Below are 25,610 nucleotides of genomic sequence, written 5' to 3' on the forward strand. Positions count from 1 at the left end.
CATCAAGCTCTTTTGGATTTTGTTATTAATTCGAAGACATTTCAGGGGAAATTTCCTAAATTATCTCAAATAAATTACAAGCATTCTTGTTTTAGCATGTGTTGGCAGGCAAATTTTGGATTATTATACAAAAGTGCTTTAACAAAATGGTAGTCTTGAAGTCTAAAGAATTTTAACCGGCTGGCTATAATACAATGTGGGAAAATACAGGATGAAGACACTGGTATTTTAAGTGTATTAAAGTGCCCCTATTATGCTATTTTAAAGGTTCCTAATTTTGTTTTGGATGTCTCCTACAACATGCATCAAAGGTAAAAAAAAAACATTTTCATAATATACATTGCACATCACCATATTTTTCAATGATTCTCAAACGACTCGTCCGATGATTCAGTCTCTAACAAATCCCTCCTTCCCATAAGCTACTCTGCTCTGATTGGCCAAATGACCCACTCTGTTGTGATTGGTCTACAGCGTGTTGGAAATTGTACACTCTGCAAATACAGTAACGGTGGCGTTGATTTTACCATATCAATCCGAGCACGAGTCCTAAGATGAAATATTGGAAGAACTAGTTATTCTACCCGAACCTCCATCGCAAGGACGATTTGAGCAGGAAGTTTCTCAGTGATGCGCTACTTAGTCTGTCATACATTATGGGATGTTGCAACTGTAATTCCTCACCATCATTAACAACTGTATGTTCATCAACAAATGTGTATATTTCTAATTTATTGCAGTGCACATGCAGGAACTGTATCTATAACTAGCAAAAACGGTGCATACGTTAGACGAGTAGTGGGCCACAGCTGATTAGCAGAAGTAATAATTTCTAGTAATAACGGTAACGACGCAATGCATTACCTTAATAAGGCAGTAATAACGTGAGTTAGCCAGAACTACGTATATTTTCAACACCTGGTAGAAAGTATACTGTACACATCAATAATTAATCATACTTACAGGTTGTGATTCAGAGGTGCAAGTTGGTCCAAATAAAGTGGGTACTGTCCCATCTTTAATGGACAAGCGATTTGTAAATCCCATTTAGTCCTCACTGAGATTTGAGAAGCAATCGTCAAAAGGTTATACTGCTGTTCTATCGCTGTGGTACTTTTAGCCACTGACCATCCTCATCCTTTGGAAGAGTTTACAAAGAGAATTTGCTTTTGCAGCGCCGAAAACAGCGTCTTCTCAACATGTACACAACACAAACCAGCTACAGCGTTTGAGGGCGGGTCAAAGTACACGTTGTTCACGGGCAGCCAATGAAGACCATAGGTGGGAATTATGCAAATTTGTCACATTGCTACGTATGTAAGTTACAGAAGCAAGACTGGAATTACTGACGACTCGTTTCGGCAGTTCAGAATCAATCTTTTTTTTCTTTTTTTTTTAAAGAGAGACAATAACTGTATTTATCGTGCACTTTGACTTTTAGAAATTTGCTGACCTTTTACATTCACAAACAGCTATATTACACACTGCATGAAAGGTAATATCTGAAAAAGCATAATAGGGGCACTTTTATTATCGTCAACAAAGTATATTTCAGTTTTGATACAAATGCTTAGTATATGCGTACAGCCAAACACATAGCCTTTCGAAGTATAATCAATTTGATAGCGTATGCCAACATTAGGCGGTTGACATGTGCACTAGAAATGTTCACCATTGTCTAATGCCTGTGCTATTTTTCCCTAGACCTTAACCTCTTCACACAATTGCTCATCAATGTGCATTTCTATTGTTAATGGTCTTCAGAAGTTCTTACTTTTCTTTCGTCCAAGAGTTGCCACCTTGTGTACCAGATTATTAGTGTAAATAAAGTGCACACGGTTACAAAAGTCGGGCTGCATGTGTACAGTACGTGTACTATGCTGAAGACGAACTTTACATCACACGCACTTGTATGCATATAGCATAAAAACTGAAGTATACTTTGGGCTTGAATACATCAACCACTTTTTCAATAGTACAATTTAACCTTAGCTAATGTTCTGTACTATTTGCTCACGGAGCAAATATACAGAACAAATGAGTTTTGGTAACAGTTCGTATTATTAATAGTCATTATTATTTGACTCGATGAAGAAGGCAATGGCATTTCCATGGAAAAATATATTCCCTTCCCTCAATACTGTGTCTTCATTCTCTTCATTGTTGCTTTTTTGTGATGCTCAACATCTTTCACAGTGCCAGATGTAGCAAGAAATAATAAGATGGCCGAAATCTCATGACATCCCATGATGTTGTAACTGTTGATGGCGTTGTATGAAGTGGATACTGTTCAATCATTGTTTGAATCTTGTTTTCGTAAGCATTGTCATCTTCCTTAGAGCAGTTTGAATCAACCTCATAAAATCAGCGAGAGATTACAGAAGGAGATGCAAACCGTTTTGAGTACCATCTTCAAGTATGTTGTAGTGATTGGAACTCAAAGTACACCAGATACCCTCAGTGAAAGTTAGTGTGAGAAAACAAGAACATGGCTGAAAAGGTCAGTTTGCTTCGATAGTCAATAGATTAAACCTTCATACTTCGGTTTTCTTCTTTATCCTCAACCGTTCCGAATTATCTTGAGATACGCTCTTCTCACCATCCATTTCTAAATGCACCAAACTCTCTTCCTCTTCTTCATTTTCTTCTCCATAGGGGGAGATGGGTGAATATGCACAGTTTAAAGAGATGTTAAGTGGTGGAGGGCTACTGGGGGGGCTAAAGGAGACCTGAGGGGCTATATCAGGGGGAGAGGGAGCCTGCGGGACATCCATAGTGTTTCGGGTTGTGGTTTTGGTTTTGGCATCTCTGATGACGTTTATAGGGTACGGTGTGCCGGGTTCCCCGGGGCATTCCCGGATCTCGCCAGGCTCCAGGGGCTCGGGGCCGCAGGGATCGTGCTCGCTGCATGACAATCGCCCATCCAGTTTGGATATGAAAAGCATGCCATCCCGATGTTCGACACAATAGGAACTAGGGCACATCTCACAGAAGGAAGCTGCTTCCTGTCCACACAGGTCACACTGATGCCAGGGACACTCCCAACGGCCTGAAACGCAAAACAAGTTTCTCACTGAATCTCTGAAAATGTCTTGGTTACCTATGTAACTCTCGTTCCCTGAAGGAGGGAACGGAGACGACTGATAGGGAACGTCTCGGTTATGTTTGTAACTCTCGTTCCCTGAAAGAGGGATCGGAGACGGGGATCCCAAGACATCGGTGACGTCGACGTAACGTCGAACGTGGCCGACTGAAAGGGAACTCTGCAACATTGACATTATTGAACTCCACTGACAATACACATTGAATTGACTAGAGCTGAATAACAACACTATTGGCTTTTATAGAGTTGCTTACAGCTGAATTAAGCTTGTTTCATAATTTGATGAACTTTGCACTATTGAACTAAACTGAATCAACACTGAGCTGACTTGAGCTGAATAATGACTTTATGGTCAGTGAGTGGCCTGTTTGAGAATACCTCAAGAAAGACTGACCTGCAGGTCTCTTGGTGAGATTGAGGCAGTCGGCATGGTAAACCTTAGGACAGCCTGGCCTCTTGCAGGACACAATCTGTCCTCCATCTCCACAGCTAAAGCACTCATCCTCCCGTTCCTTGATTACTTGCTGGGATTTGCGCTTCATCTGGGACCTCTTCTTCAGTTTACGGCCTTTATCATCTGATGGGGGGTTGTTCTGATAGACACAGAGTTGATGTCTAACTACAGTCACTTATCAAAGCAGAAAGGATCACTGACTTTGCAAGAATGCTTTGGATACTAAAAACTTTATTGTGAAAATCGGACGGATTTACATTAGAAAAGAATTTGCACTTCTGAGACATTAAATTCATTGAAAGTCTTTGGGATTTGCTGGAGGAGACTTTACAGAATGCAGAATTTCCATCAAGAGTCGCATTGGTTGGTCAAGATCTTGCATTGATAATGCAAGAGTCGAGCACTCTGTAAAGTCTCCTCCAGCAAATCCCAAAGACTTTCAATGAATTTAAAGTCTGAACTCAGAGGTGCCAATTCATGTGTGAAAATTGTTCTTCATGCTCCCTCCCAACCATTCTTTCACAATTTGAGCCTGATGAATCTTGACATTGTCATCCAGGAACATGGCCTTGATGCTTTTTCCTACATGGTTGTTTAAGAAATGAAAAGCTACACTCTATCAATTAGGGTTAGAAGAACTGTTGCCAAACATATAACATGATAGAAACATAATAATCACTGCAATAATGATCCAGTCATAGACTCTTAAGCATTTGCCTAACCAAACAGCGACTTTTTGTTTTGGCCCGGCAGAGTGTATTATTATATCAGACAAATCAATGATCAATCTATAACATTACGTACATATACTATATAAAAGATCATCTGCTTACTTTTGGCCTCACTCCCAGGAATCCACTGCAATTCGATGCACCACACTTGCACACTGTCTTCCCATTGCCCAGACACTCCAGGTTATAATTGAATGTTAACTCTGTGCCTTTAAAGAAAATGCAGATCAATGTTTTTGCAAAAAGTGGTGTAAATGTGAGGCTGTACCACAGAGTCTTCTATATAAAAATAATTTGACATACCAGCAGGGACATCTGTGAGCGCAAAAAGCCCAACACGTGTGTCTCCGTTGACTGTCCATTTTTGGGTCTCGCAGTTTGGCTGGCAACTGTGGTTCATAAAACGGGCTTCATTTCCCTTGGGCCCGGCATCAATAATTCGATCCTTCCAGAAACCACAAAGCAATATATTCAGCTTCTATAACAGAAATCTTAGGAGACAGGAGACACTAGTGTTGTAGTTTTAGAACCTCACTTTGTCCAACGTAAGCATGTAGAAATTGCCGATATTGTTCTCCTGAGCGTGTTTAATCCGGGCACGGCATTCTTCCTCGTCAATCACCTCTCCAACATATTCGTTAACAAATCCTCCCTTGGGTCAAGCGTTAAAAACAAAGACTTGTTTAGAAAGCAGACTGGACAAGCTAAAGCTAATTATATCCACATCCATATTGGCTCTCTGTAGAGACATTATAAGGGGGAGGACTGAGATGGACTAATTTTTAAATATCCGTGGAAAAATTATAAGTCTCAATATTTTAAAAAGTCAGTCGCTTTTCGTAAGTTTGTTTACTCTAAAACCGAACACAGTTTTTGGTGTGATTACAGAAAGAGAAGCAAAATTGATATTGTTGATTTGGAGCAATCAGCTTAGCAACATGCTAAGCGTTATACAACTGTGAGGTATATTATGTTTTCCGCATTCAACTCCATCTTGCGCACAGTTGAGCATGCCTTCAGAGTATACTTCATTTATTGTGAGTGTGAATGGATACACTACGTAGTGGACCTTTATTTTTGAGCAATTGCATCATGCGGACAGTTTAAGAACACGAACAAAGTATACTTTCGGGCTTTTGATTGTGTGGTCTGCATGAATTATGTTTGAAACACTGCCCATGAAGAACATTTGAAATCAGCTCACCTTTTTGATGTCGTGCACACAGCGCAGTCCCCAGCCGCGAGACAGTGTCCTGAAGATCTCCACCTGGCAGTACTGGCGTTTGGTGAAGCACTGGTTCTGGCAGCGCTCGCCTGCGGGACAAACCTGCGGGTGACATTCGTACAGGAGCATGCGGTTGATGCACTCTGAATCCATACCGCAGGGGTTCTCGTCTGACGCTTTGCAGTTGCAACGGGGAATCTCCGAAAGGTCAGCTGAGATGATCAGCACTTTGCCAATTGGTTTGTTCACCTATTGGATTTAACCAAGATAAGATTACAACATACCACCGTAACATAAAGCTAGCAATCAATCTCATAGTGTATCTTGTACGGTCATTTACCTTAATATGTTTGTATGGTGGAGGTTTCTTGTAAATTTGTCGGTCCTCTTGGAGCTGCCGTAGTTCTCTCTCTGCCTGCAGTTCTTTGAACCTTAGCGCAGCTTCGTCCAAAGCTAAACCACATTAAACATTTTGATTTCAGATATTGTCATTTGATCACTGATTTCAGCTACACCAAGAATCATGTAAGACAACTAGGTTTTTACATGAGTTTTGTGTGCAAATGTCACCTTCACGATGCCAGGGTGTTGTAGATGGTTGCTAAGGCATTGCTACGAAGTCATTAAGGAGTTACACGTGTTTTAGGCTATCAGTCTATATTAAAGATTTTTATAATTTATGGCAATCGGTCAATATTGTATATGTATTTGTACAGAACATTTCCCTATTTATGAATTTAAATTACCTTTGCCGTCATCTAACACTCACTTGTGTACTGTATTGTACTTTGAAAAATGAAAGTCAATGTGGGCCAGTTTTGTTCTGGACCCTATTGACTTGACAGTTGAAACATTCTTGAGTCACTTTGTCTATAAAGCCTTCAGAAAGATAGGTAGTCTATAAACAGTCTTCATGTATTTCACAACACTTCGTTCAGCTTGTGATTCTATAGGGGTCAAGTGTGCCGTGGGTCATATTTCAGGATTCTTAACCATAGCAAAGTCTCTGAGATCCTGACACCTTGTACTTACAACTTGCAATACGTATGCAATACATGAAGACTGTTTATAGACAACCTATCTGTCTAAAAGCTTTAAAGACATAGGTTGAGATTGACTCTTGAGGGACCAGCACCAGTTCAAGTCAGACAACAGCAGCGGTGGCGAGGGAGTCGTGCTGTGAGCTTCTACTAACAATGAGCAAGACGGACCTTTCAGGGAAGGAGATGCACTTAAAATCAACTTCCAAAACTTACTGCCAGATTCTGGAAGAGACATTCTTCAAACAGTTGTACGAGAGTATGTCGTGCTGGTCCCTCAAGAGTCACTCCCAAACTATCTGTCTATAAGTCTTATATAAAACAGTCTTTGTGTATTTCATAACACTTCAGCTTGTGATTAAGTGTGGGTCATGTTTCAGGATTCTTTACCATTGCAAAGTCTCTGAGATCCTGACACCTTGTACTTCTGGAGACTCCATGTAGGTTTCAGTTTTGGAAAATGGTGGCACTGGAGTCTAAAGGGTTCCTGATGGTTTCACACCTAATTATTCACCTTAGTTCCACTTTTTCTTGTCTTTTTCGTGTCTTTTTCTTGGCCTGCTTTTGTATGACCCTGCTGGACCAATGAGCGTTTTGCTGCCTATTGGTCACACCTTCGTTTTGCAATTTCTATTATTGCATTAGTATTGCATCCTTCTCATGAGCATTTCATCATTTTTGACTTTTCAGTGTGAGTTAAATCTCTTTTTTGGCCTATTTTAACTGTAAAAGAAAACCTGCTTAATAATGAAGCCGTTTTTCACTTCCACCCTTCCTTAACAATTATATATCACTTATAAATGATAAAATACTAAATGAATAGAAGTTATTAAGATTATTGTGATTTGGAATTGGTCAAATGTGCTTGGAAAAAAAAGTGATCAGAATATTAACTTGCATCATAATTATGCACGCACTGAAATTCACTTTAGCATTTGATTTTGTAGCAAAATTATTTTTGTGTTTTATTCTACATTTAATATAGATGTTAACACCTGCTTTATCATTCACTGAGCTAAAAATGTTAATGTTAACGATAGGGCATTAGAAATAGCAGTATTAAAAGCAAGCAACAATAATTAGTTGCAGAAGATATACCTTTCTTATAGGTAGAGTCAACTCCCTTTCCCATTTTCTCTTTACTGTTGGCATCACCCTCCATGTAAGGGAAAACACGGGCTTGGTAAGTCCACAGGTAGTCATTAGAGCCGAAGAAAAGCACTGGGAACTCTCCGACATCATGTCGCATGCGTAGGATATTCTCAGGAATGTTTTGGGGATTGCTAACTTCTGCCGGCCACCATCTAACAAAGAGTGGAGCAGAAACTGTTGAGTACATCATGACTGTACAAAACAGGAATGATAAGGGTTGGTTGTGTGCATGCTGACCTGTAGCGGCCCACTTTCACCCACACTACCTCCTTGTAGTGCGGTTTCTTTCCAGCACGACAGTCGTTGCAGTACCAGCTGCCTTCTGGCATGTCGATGTTGAGACACTCTCGGTGAAATGCCGCAGGACATGACTCACAACACAGCAGACTACCTCCTGTAGAGGGAAGTGATACAGATACAGAGAAGAAGTGTTTCTGATAAGGTTTAATAAAGTGAGCTTCTTAGGGAAGTTCTTTTAAGCTGCTGAATTGAATGAATCATCATAATGGATTACTAAAGCCATTAATATAATGTAAATGATTTAGTGCACACACTAAAATCAGAGGTGCAAATTGTGATTCAGCAAACAGCGGAATGAACCTTCTGAGCAGACGAAGCACCAGCTGACGTTGACATGCTCGTGGTTGCGGCAGCCTTTTCTTGGTGTGAAGTGGTTGGGACACACTATGTTGCTGTGGGTGAGTGTGACACTCCCAGCAGGAACGCAGCAGTCGTTGGCGTGATATGCCACAGGGCATCTGATACAGCGGGTTAGCTGACCTAGACACAAAATACAGAGAATTTCATAATAAAAGCACCCACATTTGAAATACGTGTTTTAGATTGTGAACACTAAAGGCCCCGATATACTCACAGCGAAATTCTTTTTCGTTCTTCGCTTAGGGGTAAAACGAAGTTTGAAATACGTGACCAGCGATATACTGTTAGCGAACATCTGACGCCGCTCACACCGCTAAGAGCAACGGTTAGATGAATATGTAAATATGTGCAGCTCGCTTTCCTCGCAATTACAAAATAAACACAACAAAATTGAAAAAAAAACAGCAAGCATTTTTTAATAAAGCATAAGAAAAGCATCTGATCATAGCAACGTGGATGTTTGTCTTCGGCTCTAGTGAAGTCACGTCACGTTTATTTATAGCTTTTTATACAGATTGCCAAAAATCAAGCAGCTTTACCGTATTAAAGAAGAACAGTCTCTCATCAGAAGTACAACTTCAGTTTCTACTTTAAAGCAGCTCTCCAGTGTGTTCATGTTTTCACTCACGGACGTCTGACCTCTACGGACTGAACAGAAGAAATTAACCAGAAAAGAATTTGACGTGAAAGAAGGTGGAGAGGCGCACACCTACCTATAGAGTGGTTGAGGTGTGGCGTCACTTTGTAGGCCAACCGGCAGTTGGCATCACGCTGGTTCCATCGACAAACCCAATAGGACGTTCCCATAGGATTTTGGATTATCGCTATTAAAAACAACCTCTGTGACCAACAAAAGTTTATGATACTTGCATGTTTTGTCCATCAAGATAATTATCACAGATTAACACAACTTTTATGATTTTTGAAGCCTAAATGCAGTCGCCAGAAGTAAAAAGCAAAAGGTAGGCTATAAACGAACTACACCACGGTCCCACGAATTCAACATCATCACCTTTAAGCTTCTGACAAATCTTTCAGTTTTTATCTAAAACCATTTTCCCAGAACGTTTGAGTTAGAATAGATTTTAAGAGTACAATTATAAGCATAAGAGGCTGTAAAAGCGGACTGAGTTCACCTGTTCGGCGATGACGTTTAATCTCCTTGACAGCCTCTGTAGTCACATTTAGCCACTAGTTAGCAACCGCCTTTTCAAGACACGTAACAGCTTCAAAAAACCACAAGTGGGGTAATATTGATGTATTTTATGTCGTGAAATAAAACGTTACAGTGTCTTTAGCTTGTGTTCTCCACATACATTATTTCAGCTATTTAACCAAAAACCCATTTAAAAAAAACATTGACTTCGGGACGATGGAATCGGAAGTGCTAAAATGCTAACCCGCTTCCGCGTTTTGACCTACAAAGTGATGTCATACCTGCAACTCTCTATTACGTAATCGCCACGGACCAATGATAGTACAAAGGTGTCTACCAGCTGGAGCGAACTATTCTGGAAAGTTCGCTTTGGCAAGTTGTTTCGAACTCCTTAAATGAACTTCGTTTTGGCCTAAATTTGTTCGAAATGACGTCACAGCAGTTTGTTCTTAGGTTTCGCTTGAAGTATATCGGAGCCTTACCATGGTGTCCTTTTCTTCTTTTGTTCCGTCAGGCGAAATTGGACATTTAAATGTACATGCTAATTTCCTTTAGTTTTTAAATTCTATTACATTTTCCACTCACTTGAAGTGAATCTTTAAAAACACTAAAAAATACTGTTAAATGTAATTATTAGCAAATCTCTAAATGAATATACATTTTTCATACTGTACATAATGTTGTGATGCACAAATTCAAATGATTGATTTTATTTCATTTTAAAATGATTTGGACAAAATAGCATAGAATTTTCATATCAGTCACAACATGAAATAATCATGGGCTTATCTGTATTGTTAATATTCTGGTCAATACAGCCCATGATTATTTTATGTTATAATAATATCGGTATACCTAGTATGCAAGATAACATCCTAATGCTAATTCGCACTGGTCCAACAAACACAGCATCCAAAAATTGTTGCCATGATGATGAGATAACTCACCTAATTAAAAATAACAACTTTATTGGACCCACACTTTATGGACTGAATCTTATAATTTTGTAAAGACATTGCTGTTCCCATGTGGAATAGTTTTTTTTTAAGGCAGAGGTCATCACCTGATCTAGCACCTAACTGCTCTAAGCACAACAAACCTTTAGATATGGACGGATTGGTAGGGTTTGTGATGAAACACGACAGGCAGACGTGGAGAGGGCAACGAAAGGCCCGGTTCAGAGGTACAGTGGGTGCATGGCTGGCAGCGCACTCCCCATGGTAGAACTTCCCACATCCAGGAAGCATACAGCGCCTGACGTCCTCACCCAGGCTCTTACAAGCAAAGCATGAGTGTATACCTATTAAAATATTCACAAGACCAGCTGTCAAAAGCTGTACAATTACTTCAAGTCAAATTTTTGGTTTGTGAATTATGAAGCAGGCACTCACCAGACGTGCACTCCTGACATAAAAATGTTCCTGTGGGAGGCTCGTTCAGACCAGTGCATTGTGGGTGGAATGCCCCACAGCATTGCCCTTCGCACAGAAGGAGATCTCCCTGCTTCTCACATGCCTTCAGAAACAGCAGAGAAGGAGGTCATTAAGGGGTTGTCTAATATACCATAGCTATCGACAACTGAATTAAGTGAATTCGTATTTCAAATGATAAATTAATTTGCTGAAACATCCTAAGATCAAGATCACTTTTTTGAAACATCTTAAAGGATAGTTCACCCAAATAATTTAATTAGCCCATGATTTACTCACCCTCAAGTCATCCTAGGTGTATATGACATTCTTTTTTCAGAAGAATACAATCGGAGTTATATTAAAAAAAAATTAAAAAATTAAATTAAAAAAATTAAAAAAAATGTTCCAAGCTTTATAATGGCAGTGAAAAGTCCATAAAAGTGCATCTATCCATCACAAAAGTGCTCCATACGGCTCCGGGGGAAAATAAAGAGCTTCTGAAGCAAAGCGATGAGTTGGAGTAAGAAAAATATTCATATTTAAAACTTTATAAAGTGAAATTCTAGCTTCCGGCCAAACGGCCATAATAAAGCGCAACTTACGCAACTTGTGATGTCAGAAGTAGCGTAGCAAGTAGCGTAAATATCAGCAGTGCGTCGCATTCCTCGCATAAGTTGCGCTTTTGACTCAAGTGGTGCGTATGTTCGTTTGGATATTGGGTATCTGGATGTATATTGATGTTTTTCTTACACAAACGCATCGCTTCGCTTCAGAAGGCCTTTATTAACCCCCAGAGCAATGTGGAGCAGTTTTATCATGAATAGATGCACTTTTATGAACTTCAAAACAGAAACAGCAATTCAATGCCATTATAAAGTTCGGAAGAGCCAGGATATTTTTTTATATAACTCCGATTGTATTTGTCTAAAAGAATTATGTCAAATACACCTAGGATGACTTGAGGGTGAGTATATCATGGGGTAATTTTAATTTTTGAGTGAACTATCCCTTTAGTCTGAAATATAGTTATAATTTTTTCCAATTGATAATGTCATTTCATTTGACACTGTCATTTGTTTATGATTAAATCGTATGGGCTGCGTCCGAAATCTTAGGCAGCTGACTTGTTGCCTAATCAGACAAGGACTTTATAGGTAGCGTTTGCGCACAAAGGTGCCTCACAAAACTGATTTTGGACTGACTTCTGAGGCAGTGGAAAAGCACAGGATTGTGGGATATCAAAGGCAGTGAAGGATACATCTATGCTGCCTTCAAAAATGGATCAGGTATCTCAGGAGAGAGGAAGGGAAGCTGAAGCAAGTGAAGCATTGGATTCGGGCGTGCCTTAATGCCTTCCTACCCTGGAATGCATCCTCCGAAAGCAGCATTTTTACGTTTTCGGACGGAGCCATGGTGAATCAACAGACTTCTGTCTGCGTGACATTTGCTGGACTTCACCAATCAATTAGCCCGCTTAAACCACGCCCATTTCTTAGAAAAGGAACAATATCACTGGATCACTTTCAGAGTGATTTGTTGGACAATTAATAATAAACAAACCTTGCCAGCCAATCAGAATTCACCTGACTTTAAAAAGCTTAAGTATTTAACGCAGCAGACGACATCACTGTTATTGACCATTGGTGTGGACACTAATATAGTTATAGTTATTGATGTAAACAGGCCTCAACAAACCTACCTGACACACATTTTCCTCGAGTAAGACGCTTCCCCCGTTCTCCTCTGAGAGTCTTTTATTATCCGAGGGTCCTTCATCAGATTGTGGATTTTCTTCTCTTTCAGAACACAAGCCATAACTAGATTCAAACATCTGAACGAAATGGCAGATATTCCGGTTAATTAATTAAATGAGCATTTAAAAAGATTGATTTAAATAATTTTCATTGAATTCTCTGGCTGATTGAATTGGCTGATTAGAAGCAGTTGTACCCAATAAAGTGAACATTAAGAAATATTAAAAGACTGTTATCAAGAGTTCTTTTTACTGACCTCTGAACTTGAGCATCTGAGAGCATCTGAGTGATCCTCTGTTGATTCTGGATCAACTGTATGAGGCATTGCAGGGGCAACTTTTATCTCCATCTCTGTGCTTTCTAGTATTGGGTCAGTTGGTTTGTCGATGGACTCAGAAGACAACTTGTTCTTACTTTTTGACGATTGTTGTCCAATTCCTTCATTTACAATACAATTACAGATTGTAAAACAAAAGACAACTAAGGCACCAAATAATCTTATAAAAAATAATAAAGCTCAGTGGCAGCATATGCCACATCTTCTAGAACTTAAAACATCATTTTCAACTAGATTAGATTATTGTTGTAAATGTAACTGATGGACATACATCTGTTAGTACATAATTAAATGACCTGGGGTGCGTTTCCCAAAAAGCACCGTTAACCAACTATGGTCGCAAGTTCCATCGTTATCGGCATAGTTCAACATAGTCGGCATAGTGTTTCCCGAAACCATAGTTCCCAACGAACATTCGCAAACGCCATCAAAAAGTTGTGTGGTTAGAACGACAGCTCTCGACCTCTTGTTTGCATACTTAATAAACTCTTGTTTGGACTTAATAAACCCTTATGTGAACCAAAATAAGCAGCATGACATTCAGTACAATCTATATGTTTTATTTTGAATACATACAAATGTCATTTACATCTTTTAGTTTGTCAAAAGATTTAAAGCACCGTTTCTGAAGAGTGTGCATGTGCGTACGTGCTCTAGTACATAAGAATGAGCCTATGATTGAATCTGGAAATAAAGCAAAATAACTGAGAAAAATTACAATTAGTCCTCAGATGCCATGCCCACAATGTATAGCAAAAAAATCTAGCATTAATTTGATTTCAAACAGATTAATTTAAATAAGTTATCACTCCACCACCTGTGTGACATCATTAACCAATGTGGTTGAACGGCAAATTTGCGTCAATCCGGTTTCGGGAAACTGTTAACTAGCTAGTTTTTCTTCAGCAATGCATCGTACTATGATAGTTAAGCATCGAGTTACGTCATTGTATGGGAAACGAACCCCAGGGCTGCATGTTCGGAAAACATTGTCTCTGATTGTTGACTATGTCCGTAAAATAATGAAGTTGTCCAATATATTAATATTATGATTTCAATAAAATAACAGAGTTTTGAAAGCAGTCAAACCTGATCTTGTAGATTGTCCAGATGAGCACATCTTCTGTGACTTCACCTGTGAATGATAATGCTATTAGCCCAATATTCCATTGTCCTTATTTCATTAGACTAAACTAACTAGACTAAAATCACAATTAGGTTTTTTATTATTCTTTATCTAGTTATCTATCAAAGTGAATTTTTAAAATATTACCTTTCTTTTAGGCATGAGAATTGGTTCAGCTTCAATGGAGCTTTCTAGAATCTTTTTGGTGGGTTTCCGTTGTCTCTTTGTGCTTAAACACACACCATCACCTATTCACAATTATGAACAATCATTTTTTTTTTACTGTTATTTTGTTCTAACAAAAAGTAATGAATATAGTCGGCCCTAAAACAATACATAAACATAAACGTGGGGGGGGGGGGGGGGGGGGGTGGTTCTGGCTTGCACTAGGGTCTACATATGACCATTGCATATGGTAAAACAATGTGATGGAATTTTTCCAAACAGTCATAAAATTTGTGCATTTCTTCATAATTATGTAAACCTTCAGAAAAAGCTACTCACCGATGGCCAAAGCATGTTGTCTTTGGAGCTGCTCCCTATGGCAAAGTTCAGCACATGGTGATGGGATTGTTTCTGGAGGTGGAGTTAGCGTGTCAACAGACAACACTTGACTCTCTTGACATGGCTTGCTATTTATTGAAGGAGTGCTCTGAGACATGTCTTCTGGTGGAGGAGTCTGTAATTCTGGCAGGGGCCTCGATACACCTTGTTCTGTTACCTGAGGATTCTGTATACTTTCGCCAGATGTTTTCTCCACTGGACCACTGCAAATGTGGTTTTCGACCTATTCATAAGTTTAAAAAAATAGTCAGAATGTTAAAGCGAATTACACAATACAGGATAACTTACACATCCAACTTCACCTTGATTAGCTAGCATAAACTTAGCTACCTTAGTAAACAACTCAGGTTTCTTTTTTGCTTTCTTCTTAGTAGAAAACAATTGATCATATTCCTCTGTCCATTCTATGAGTCTTTTGCTAGGTTTTCGAATGCGTTTACAATCTGTAAAAAGCACAAACATTTTTGAACCCACTTAAAAATTGACACAATCTTTATATGATATTAGTATTGTCTACCTTACCTGTAGGGGTGTCATTTCTTTGACAGTTGGCTTGAGTATTTTCTAATGCATTGATGGAAGTTGCCTTCTCGGGCACAAAAGAAAAAGATTTATCTATGCCACCCTCCAAAACTTCACAATTTTCTGAGGGTAATCGTTTTGTCTCTTGAATACAACCTCCTCCGTCTGCATGTAACGCTTTGTTATTGACTTGGTCAAACTTTTGCCAACGCTTTTTGGGCACATTAGCTGAGAACTTAGCTGAGGTCTCTGGTTCCTCCGAGGGCAGGTGAAGCTCAGATATCAATTTGTCAAATGAATCTTTGGAGTGGATGTTTGATGTGTCCACAGTGGTTTTCTTTTTCAAACAAATTTTTTTATTGTGTCTTTGAGCATTTTTTGAAACTGTAGGGTTTAGATGATTTTCCGGGATACTATTTGTCACAGATTTCAGCTTCATCTTCTTCTGTTTGGATGTGATTTTGCCTAATTGACATTTTTTTGTAACTACTGTGTTCAGCTCATCCTTCACATTCGGAATCAGTGATGGCTCCTCTTTAATAAGTTCATTTTTGGGTAACGGTTCTATTACCAATGCTGTTCCATCAGTTTCCCGGCTATCGTGCATATCCTTCAGCATCATTAGGAATGTGCTAAACTTATAGTTTGCATCAGGATGAAACGACAGAGGCTGGCCACTGTGTTCATTTGCTAGTGATTTGAAGGTTAATTCTTTTATGTTCTCCATATCTTCCATATTTAAGCACAACGATGGAGTAGAACTAGAAGATAAATCAGAAATGTGACTCTCCTGTTTGAATTTGGATGAATGAAAGGCAACAGGTGCTTGAGATATCAAAGAAGTTTCATCTTCAGATTTGACTGAATGTTCATTGTCTTTACAACTTTGAAGATCAGATGATAGCTGGGTGCGTGTGCTAAAGTTTGAGTCTTCTTTTTGATCACAGCTTGCGGTAGTTGGAATCTTCTGTGAAGGGCCTTTGTCTACATCTGTTGTTTCATGTACTGTAAAGTCAGAAGAAGACACATAATTCCCTATTTCAACATTTGAGGTTGACTCTTGGTTTACCAGTTGTTTCTTCATCCACTCTTCCTCCTCCATTGCCTTCAGTGCTCTCGTCATCAGGCGACTACTTGCCGGAAGGCACTTCACTCTCCTACCAAGAGCTTTCCTGGCTTCGGTCGATAGATGTTCAAGTCCGGTGATTTGATTGTCCTTGGATTTCATGCTTGCTGAATCTGGCATCTTAATTTTACAAGATACCTTCCCAAAAGAACAATTCACAGATTTAATTCCAGCACGACTAAGTCCCCCATTGACTTGACCTTTCCCTGTTTTACTGAACCAAAGGCCACCCTGGTTCTCCACATTCTTTTTTTTTTCTTTGTCATTTGTAATGGGAAGCTGACTTGGGGTTGAGTTTGATTGTTTGATATTTGACGTTCGCTCAGAGCTTTTGGGACATCTGCGGATCTGTGGTACAGAATCGATGTCAGAGTAGGGATTGTCCAACCCTTCCATAATCTTATCCTTCTCATAATGAAATTCCTCAGATGGTTTCAAATGTGTTGACGACTTTCTTTGTTTCTTTTTGTTTTTAGACCCCTGATTATGTGGTAAGGTGTTCAGGTGGTCTTTCTGTGTAACTGTCCCATTGCTCAGAAGACTAATGTTGGGTAATTCCACTGGCACAGACACTTTGTTTTCTGTGTTATTTGTGGTTCCTTCAGAGATTGTTTTGAAGAAGTCTGAGCATGGAGTGGTGACCCTTGGTTTCTCCAGGAGAAGTGCTTCTGCTTCAACCACACTAGCTCTCCAAGAGTTCAGAAAACGCTTGGGTATCTGCAAAGTAACCCAAGAGTAACAATTTCACAAGGGTTTTAAAAAGGTCACAATATCCATTTTACTGAAAGGATGTTTCAGAAATTACAGAGTGTCTGGCGTTTTCATCTTGTTGGCGTCCACTTCCTTTCACAAAAGGGAGATTGTTAAACTGATATCCACCCACAAATATATGAGTAGATCGCTCAGGAACCCATGCTTGTTCTTCAGGTTCCCCGAATGTCTTGAGGAAATACTGACGATTGGTCCTATCTGGTGGCTCTGAAACACAATCGCACAAAGCAATTCAAGGAAGGACAATACACATTTTTGTGGGTGGATTGTGTGGAAAAAAGTGACTAAAAAGTTATGAATCTGGATCATGAAATAATGTAGGGGCATCTACAGTATGGCTTCTGTGGTTGTGTACTTACCTTTAATTCTGTGGTAAACTCCCTCAACTGGGTGAACAGTCACCTGACAGGGCCACCATGGTCTACGGTTGAATTTAGCCCATATAACTTCACCCTCCAAATATTTCACGGGTGGTAGAGCCTTTCTTTTCGTTTTTTTTGTCTGCTGGTAGACATCATATATACATTTGGTTAATTATGTTAAAAGAATATGTAAGAACATAAAATAATATAGGCCTACAAGAAAACATTTTTTATCTATCTTTTTTTCCCTTTTAATGTATCTCTTTACCTAATTAACATTCTATATTATTCATTTTCATTTTTAAAGAGCCATATGTTTTTTAAATCCCAAACCGGACAATCATGTCAATAAAGTTTTGACTTGATGACTAGTTCTGTAGGCTTAGGCCACGCCAGTGTGTGGCGATAAATGAGACATAAATAGACATAAACAGACACAACTAATTACTGTACATGTTTATAATGATGCCTATTTACTAATGTAGTCTAGTAATTACAACCCGAAAAGAATAAATATTATAGCCTAATATGTTAAATAACCGTAAAGTGAACTTCAAATGTGATAATCTTTAGTGTGCCTAGAAAAATAGTAATTTGCTAAGTAGCCTATATCAAATCATCGCACAGAAATGGATATTACTATAAAAGCCTAATAGGCCTATAATATGCTACCATAATATAATATAATAATTAGGGCTGTGACGGTATGGATTTTTTCTTACCGCGGTTGAAAAGCAGGAAATTCCCGCGGTATAGCGGTAAACCGCTTTAATCGGAATTCTGGGGATACAACAGAGCCAATAGGCTATACTAAGGACTTTAGCCGTTAAATATCTTTGCTGCATTGGATCAGTCTCCTTTCTAGAACAGTCAGGGGCTTTCTAGCCTCGCGGCTCGCGTCAGCAGCGCCTAGCATCGCCCACAGACCTTAAAACAATCCGCGGATGGCGTCACGTGACCGCGGTATTGCGGTAACCGTCCCAGCCCTAATAATAATATTCATGCCACATTAAATATTAATGCATAATGCCGCATTGTCTGTCATTTTTAATTCAAAATAAAATGTTTATTAATAATAATATCCATTTCTGATTCGTTTACAGGTTCAACACATTAAACTCGTGGCCACAAGAAATAGATGTCGTTCCTTCAACATAAGAAGTCGTGGTCACAAGAGAAATATGTTGTTCCCTCATCATAGGATCTCGAGGCCACGACCGGTCACCATACAAAAATATATACATTTAAAACATATATATTGAATAGGATTCATTCTATGTTTTAGCATATACATTTTATGCGCATATTTTTTTATAAATTATCAACTATATTATTTTATTGATAATTAAACGTATTAATAACTAAAATTATGTATATTATTGACATGTTCCTAATTTTAAAATTTTGATCTCTTCGTATGAAGAGATATCTAATAATATTAGTGGTGGTTTGATGGTGAACTTGCCATTACAATCCCGGCAGGCCTGCTCACAAGAGAAGAAAGCCCACAATCACTTTTAGACTTGTCTTCAAAGTTGACTTCTTTCCCCAAGGAGGAGCGAGCCTTTGAAATTTTGCTTCTAGGCTTGACATCCAATTTTGTCTTTAAATTTCTATTTGTTGTATGTTCTCTTGTGGAGCCACACGAGGCTCTTTCCAGCTGGGACGCTGTCTCTGGATCCATAACTTCATCCTCGTCCTCGTCTTCAAACAGAATCGACTCAAAGTGCAGTCCATTTGCAAATGGACTGGATGAGTCCAGACTAAAATCAGGGCTGGGTGGGGACGTGCAGCTGTCAGTCACAGCTGCATCCATTTTGAGGCAGATGTGTTAATAACTCAGTCTGGCTACAACGCACCAATCTGAGTTAATTGTGCACACATAGTTCCATACGCCTCCAAGGCTTTTCTAGCAACAAATATGAGTAAACTATGGCTCTTAAGTGTTTAACCCATGGACAGGTGAGACAGGAAGGGCCAGGGTCAAAGCCAAGTGTCTGTCTGCCAATGGGTGAAGTTTTCCATATACTTTCAAGCAGATCCAGCACCTGTGAACAAGTACACCAATGTGTTGAATTACTGAGAGTAAGCATACGTGACCGAATCATACCGGCACTGCTCCATTATCTGCAAAACAAATTTGTATATACATATACTGTAAGCATTCATATTCACTTCATCATCACATCCTCTGTAAGAGTAAAAATCTTAAAATGAAATAAGCAGACAAATGTAAATTGCGCTTGTGTGTGTGGATTCGCTAAAAAAAAAAAAAAAAAATTATCAAAAAGTTATAAATAGTAAACAATGGTAGTAATAGTAAAGCAAAGCTGGCAACAAGTGTCCAGCACTGTTGTTTGCGAGTTTATGAACCTTTAGGAAATTTAGCAAAAAATGCTGGCCTAAATTTGCATCACATCTTCATCTAAACCTTTTAACTACATAAAAGGAGTTATGTGTTATATATCTTTATTTAATTACATCTTTTCACTTTATTAATAAGTTTATTAAGCCAAATCCAGTGTTTGGTTTTCTCAAACTGTTATGGTTAATCAACATTCATTAACATAAATTGGCTCATCTGTCCACAAAACATTCTTCCATTAGTCTTATCCACATGGAAATGTGTCTTTCTGCCCTGTCTCTCTAGTCTAGCTGATGGTGGACTCACAAACACTAACCAGAAGATATGTAGATGTTACTCCTTGGAGTAACAAAGAGGTTCAATTAGGTTTTTCCTTGAATATTGAATTTCCTGTTTTTGGAGTGATTTTTGCAGATGATAATTTTTTTCTTGGTAGAGTAAGAGAGTCCATTTGTATTCTCTATAGAAATAGTTTTGCAACCTTTTCCAGCCTAGTAAGCATCAACCACTTTTTTGACAGGAGACCCATGGTTCATGTTCATTCAGTAATACGAGGCTGTCAAACTCACACTTGATTTTTATCCAATTATTTAAAACACCTTCTCCAATTACCCCATATTATTATATAAACTATTGAATTATTATAATATAATTCTAGATGTTCCATTCTCCAAAAAATATATATTTACACCTGCATCATTTAGCTCGATAAACAAGTGAAGTATACAAAATAAATGAGTATAAATATTTGTGAATCATTAATTTAATTGGAGTATCCTTGTGAGGTATAGGACTTAAACGGAGGTTTGTTTACAATATAGTGCAATTTTATGATTAAAAGAAGACATATTTTAAGCGTTAACAAAGTTTCTAGCGCGACTGTGCGTTCGGAACGGATTAATTACGTTCTACTTAGTGCTTACTATTCCGAGTAGGGGAAGTAGTATGGTGTTCCATTTCGAACATTCTCCATAACACAGGAACGCAGGAATGATAGCGGGCGCACATATATAACAGAGCGAAGAGTGAACTCTGACACATGATTCACATAAAGAAGTATTATATGAAGAGATACAATAGTGACATGCATGTAAAAAACTGGCAGCGCTGTGCTCATTGTCACGCGTGCTAATCCCATTAATATTTATAAGCTATTATTTTAATAATAGCCTATCTCTCTCCCGAACAAACATCAGAACGAGTTCACTGAGTTACACCGGATATTTCGTTATTTTAAAACATATAAAACGTGATGCCTAAGGAAACACCGATGGAATCTTACCATTTAAATGTTGGCCAGTGTTATTCATAATGACAACTCTTCGTTTGCGCGCGTGAAATGACCTTTTTTCCCAAATTGTGAAAGTGGATCAAGAAAATCCCAGCCGCAGCTGCAGTAGTAGGCCAGAGAACCTGAGAACACATTCATGCTATCATCATCACTCTACCCCTTCAATATACAAACACATGCATTACAACACTCACACCGAGAGGAACCTTCCCAGTGCGCGATGTCTGAGTCACAACGTACCTCTGCGTTACGATGCGGACGTTGTACTTTTCATTTTCAATGATTATGGTTTCCTTGCTGTCGACCTGCCCCTGGTTCTGTTTCAAGCCCGTGACTGTGTGTGTCTATGAACAGCAGCCAATCGGCACGGCAACCCAACCCCTTGCGAGGGGAGCTCTTCTCAACTCCCGTGCTTCACTTTATCCCAAAACACAATTAAACATTTCAAAACGCTCAAATGCACATTTAATCGAACATTTGCCGTTCTTTTAACATTTTTTTATATGTTAAGATAGATACTGTGCTTTTGTAACGGACATTTCTACCCTTAAGTGGTATAGGCTTTCCTTTAAGTGACATAAAATCCTATTCTGAAATCAACACAAATGTAACACAAACACTCGGAAGCGAATGAAAATACGCGATTATGTTAAAGTTTCAGCGCTCTTGATCATTCAAGATGGAGTCTGCTGTGTGCTGGCACAGGCCACAAAGTGTTAAATTTCGATTTGAAGTAAGGCTTTTATACATTCAAGAAGTTGTGACTCGTCTTTAAACGACGTTTTTTCTAACATTAGAGTTGATCAAATGACAGTGCGCGTGAAGACGCACGTGCGTTCAGCAATGCTGCGCTATAAAAATGACACATAGGTATATCTACTAAGATTTTGTGTAATAAACAAGACACAAATATCGCAGGCAACGCAGCACAACGCACTTCTCTAACACATGGAAACGACATCGAAACCGTGTTGAACCATATGATGTTTGGACGTGTGCATAAACAGCGCATTTGTTTTTCTCTGCCGTGTATTTATTTATTTAATTTTGTCTGAGGAGAGAGAAAATGGAGGAGTCCGACATCATCTCAACGACTGTGGCCGAGTTTAATGTCGTGTGAACGTGACACTACACTAGAGCGCTTTAATACGACGGGCATTGAGCTTTAGATCACGTTTCAATAAACGTACATATAGGCTTAGCAACACGTCTATTCCAAATCCTGCATAACTCAAAACCTATGTAATAGTCCTGTGAGCTTATTTTAAGGGCAGGGCGTGTTTGGGGCTTGGGAACCTATATCATGTCGATTGGTGACGTGTTAAAGATGTTTTTCACTGGCACCTCAAAAGTAAATTTGCGAGAGATGTCAAAATTGGTGTTGAGCTGAGAGTTCGTGTTTCAGCAGCGCTGTCTGTGGGCCTGCTGGCTGCTTTCGCCTGAACAGCGCCTCGACTGGCAGAAAATACAGCAGTAAAGTTTACCATAACCGAGAATCCTCTTAATAAGTCTGTCTCCATAATGCTTCTTAGTCAAATGTGGCAGGTTGTCCATTTAGCCTACATTTGTACTTGCTAATTCAACACACAATGGAATCTGAAATATTGCACATTGACTCTGATTGGGGAAAAATTAAGTCAACCTGAATTCACCCCTATTCATTTGGCTATTCTTATTTTTCTACAAATTTGATCCACAATGAAAGGGGGAGCGAGGAATGGGGGGTGAAATAATAAAATATAAAAACAGTCAATTATCCTCCATTGGCAACTTGACACATTGCAACAAAAACCAATAGGTATAATTAACTACAAACATATGTTGTCTAGTTTAGTTTTGGTTTTTGTTGTCATGTAAGAAGAAATTACATTCCTTTTACACCGGGGCTTTTAGCCCCATTCTTCCCTATTGTAGAACACTATGTGTGAGGGGCTAAATCTTTAAGAAAAAAGCAAACTATTTCTGGTCAAAATTGATTCACAACAACAACAAAACTATTTAAAGCTGCATATCAACGCCAAAGGAGAGACACTTTTTGGTAATTTTATATGAATAGTTTTATTTTAAAAATAGAAACATTACATTGAAAAAAAGAAATCTGAAACTGTAATAAAACTGTAAATTGCATACGTATGTCATTCTAAAATATTGTGTGCTTTTACATTAACATTATATTACTATTTTGCTTATAATGTAATCTTCGCTTTTAGTTATTGTGTTTATATTGTTCTTTTTGGATGAATAATGCCTGTTTATTTCTCAAGCTTTCTTTTTTTACGCCCCCTGGTGGTCAGTCATTTCTGTCTTGACCTATTACCCTTCAACAATCGTTCAGCAGAGCATTTGTCTTTTGGTGATTTGACTTTGTTGATCAGTTTGTAGGTGAACAATATTCACTGGATATTGCACTTTGATTATATGAAGTTTAATACTTGCCCTCTAACATATACAAGAAAAAGTTAATCTAGAACCGATGTTAATATGAAATCAGTAGCCATTATCATTAGATTAATTTTAAGGAAGCAATATTTTATTATACGTTGTACTTTAATTGAAGGCCTATTCTTGTTCTTGACATTTTAAAGTCCCCCTGTGGTGAAAATCAAGCTTTTAATGTTGTTTATATTATATGTCTGGTGTTTTAATATGCTTTAAGACAAACTATGTGCAAATCATAAGTCAACACCATTGCTGAGTATTTTCTCCTTAAAACTGCAGTGAACCAAAGACAGTTTAAACGCGGTTTGAATTCGCTGGTGTTTCTGATGTCACAAACAATCACGTCAACGTGTTATCGTTGTGTGAGTGAGTGGAGGCGGGGCTAATTCGCATATCCATAGGCCCGTGTATACTAAATAAGGCAAGGGTGTAGAGTTACATTCAAGCTATTTTAAGGCATGAAGAATTTATTTTTCCAAAAACAAAACAAAACGTTTAAAACGTCATTTTTGGTGATCAAAGGTGAGTTTTAAGGGATGAAATTATTGACTACAGGGGGACAAATGTAGTAACAAATATTACTGGCAGAGGGCAGCACAACTCAACGAAAGTATTTAAGAAGCCCCCTTCCCTGGGCCCTGTTCCAAATTATAAACTTGATGTGGATTTGGATTTGCTCATGCATGTCCATGCAGGTCTACAGCACAGTATTGATACATTTATCATTTTATGATTCTTTTTCTTTTTTTTGCGAAGTCTGGGCTGAAAGCATCTGACTACTTCCCAACAGTCTATGTGGCTTTGCCACCACAAATATGTGGCATTTAGGACTGGGCCATTAAGTGTCCTCGTGTTGATGAGTAGAGGCTGTCCTGTGCGTTACGCTATAGCGTACAGCAGCTGATCTGCTGAAGGTGTCTGGTTGTACCCCATCCATCTCTCAAAGAGAGTTGTGGAGGCCCGCGTGTCTGAGTCTGTGTGTCTTTTCCTGTTGTTTGAGATTCCACTGTCCTCCCCCGTTGTTTTTCTCCTTAACCTCTGAGCCCCGCCATGCATCCCAGCTGACAGCTGTCTTCATTTGTGACAGCTCTCTCCTGCTTTCTATCTGTCTCACTGCTTTCCTTTTTTTCCACATCCTCCCTTACTCCACTTTTTTAACAACCCAGTGTCTTGAATGATAGCACGAATTGGCAAGTAAAACCATGAGTAGTTGAGAAACATAAATGAGTCACTCAAAGTTTTATTGTGCATCCTGTGTAAAAGAAGACTGTAGATTTACAGCAAAAAGACTTACACAAACTAAATGCACTGCAAACTCCTCACTTCTTGTCCGAGGAATGTAAATGATACAATAATACAGTTAACAATTCAAGTTTGGACTTGTAATTTGACTTCATGTGAATGGGGAAATTATATTTTGCATGCTACACTTGATCCAACTGACTGTAACAAATTACATCTTAAGCTCTTAAGCTTGAGTAGGGTTACGTCCTGTCTTGTGTTGGGTTATGATTTCGAGTGAGTTTCAAATGGACATTCAGGCAGAGAGTCAATCTCTCCACTAGATGGAGTCAATCGCTCTTTCATAGACGAAATAACTACGAATAGTGCAGGCCGCACTAGAATGATTCTGGAGTGAAAGCTGTTACTTGTAAGAATTTACACGGTCAGCATATATTGATGTATATTCATAGAATTTATTTAATTTTCTTGCAATCTCCTTAGAGGGAGTTCCCACTTCTTCGCTACTTTTATCTTATCAGTTTATGTTAAACCATATTGTTCATACTGTTTAAACATACTCATTCAACACTTAGCTTTGAGCTGATATGATTGTAAGCCACAGAGAAATAACAACATAACTGTTCTTGACTGCGTCCCGCTCTTGTTCTCCTCACCCAAGCAGTCGCTTGTTAATGAAACAGCCTGTAGCTGAATGCCAAGCAAGGCACAAAACCTCAGAACTGTCCTGATGAACCAACTCCCGCTTCCTATCATGGGAGGCCGTAAAAAAAAAAAA

At 38.8% G+C, this 25,610-nt stretch overlaps 1 protein-coding gene across 1 annotated transcript; it reads right to left on the reverse strand.

Moving 5' to 3' along the window:
- Positions 1 to 1,397: 1,397 nt before the first annotated feature.
- Positions 1,398 to 21,493, reverse strand: nsd1b (nuclear receptor binding SET domain protein 1b). The gene is made up of 24 exons (XM_079585563.1): positions 21,392 to 21,493; positions 21,143 to 21,273; positions 18,961 to 19,543; positions 17,493 to 17,637; positions 17,168 to 17,340; positions 15,237 to 17,079; positions 15,045 to 15,157; positions 14,655 to 14,937; positions 14,298 to 14,398; positions 14,114 to 14,159; positions 12,944 to 13,125; positions 12,633 to 12,764; positions 10,913 to 11,036; positions 10,621 to 10,821; positions 8,306 to 8,485; positions 7,943 to 8,099; positions 7,652 to 7,857; positions 5,854 to 5,966; positions 5,493 to 5,762; positions 4,824 to 4,940; positions 4,592 to 4,733; positions 4,391 to 4,497; positions 3,498 to 3,696; positions 1,398 to 3,049 (listed from the first exon to the last, which is right to left on the reverse strand). The coding sequence occupies exons 3-24, from the start codon at positions 19,309 to 19,311 to the stop codon at positions 2,535 to 2,537; spliced, it is 5,700 nt and encodes a 1,899-aa protein (XP_079441689.1). The 5' UTR covers positions 19,312 to 19,543; positions 21,143 to 21,273; positions 21,392 to 21,493; the 3' UTR covers positions 1,398 to 2,534.
- Between the last annotated feature and the right edge of the window lie 4,117 nt (positions 21,494 to 25,610).

This window comes from Phoxinus phoxinus (genome assembly GCF_949152265.1).
Source record: "Phoxinus phoxinus genome assembly, chromosome: 17".
NCBI lineage: Eukaryota > Metazoa > Chordata > Actinopteri > Cypriniformes > Leuciscidae > Phoxinus > Phoxinus phoxinus.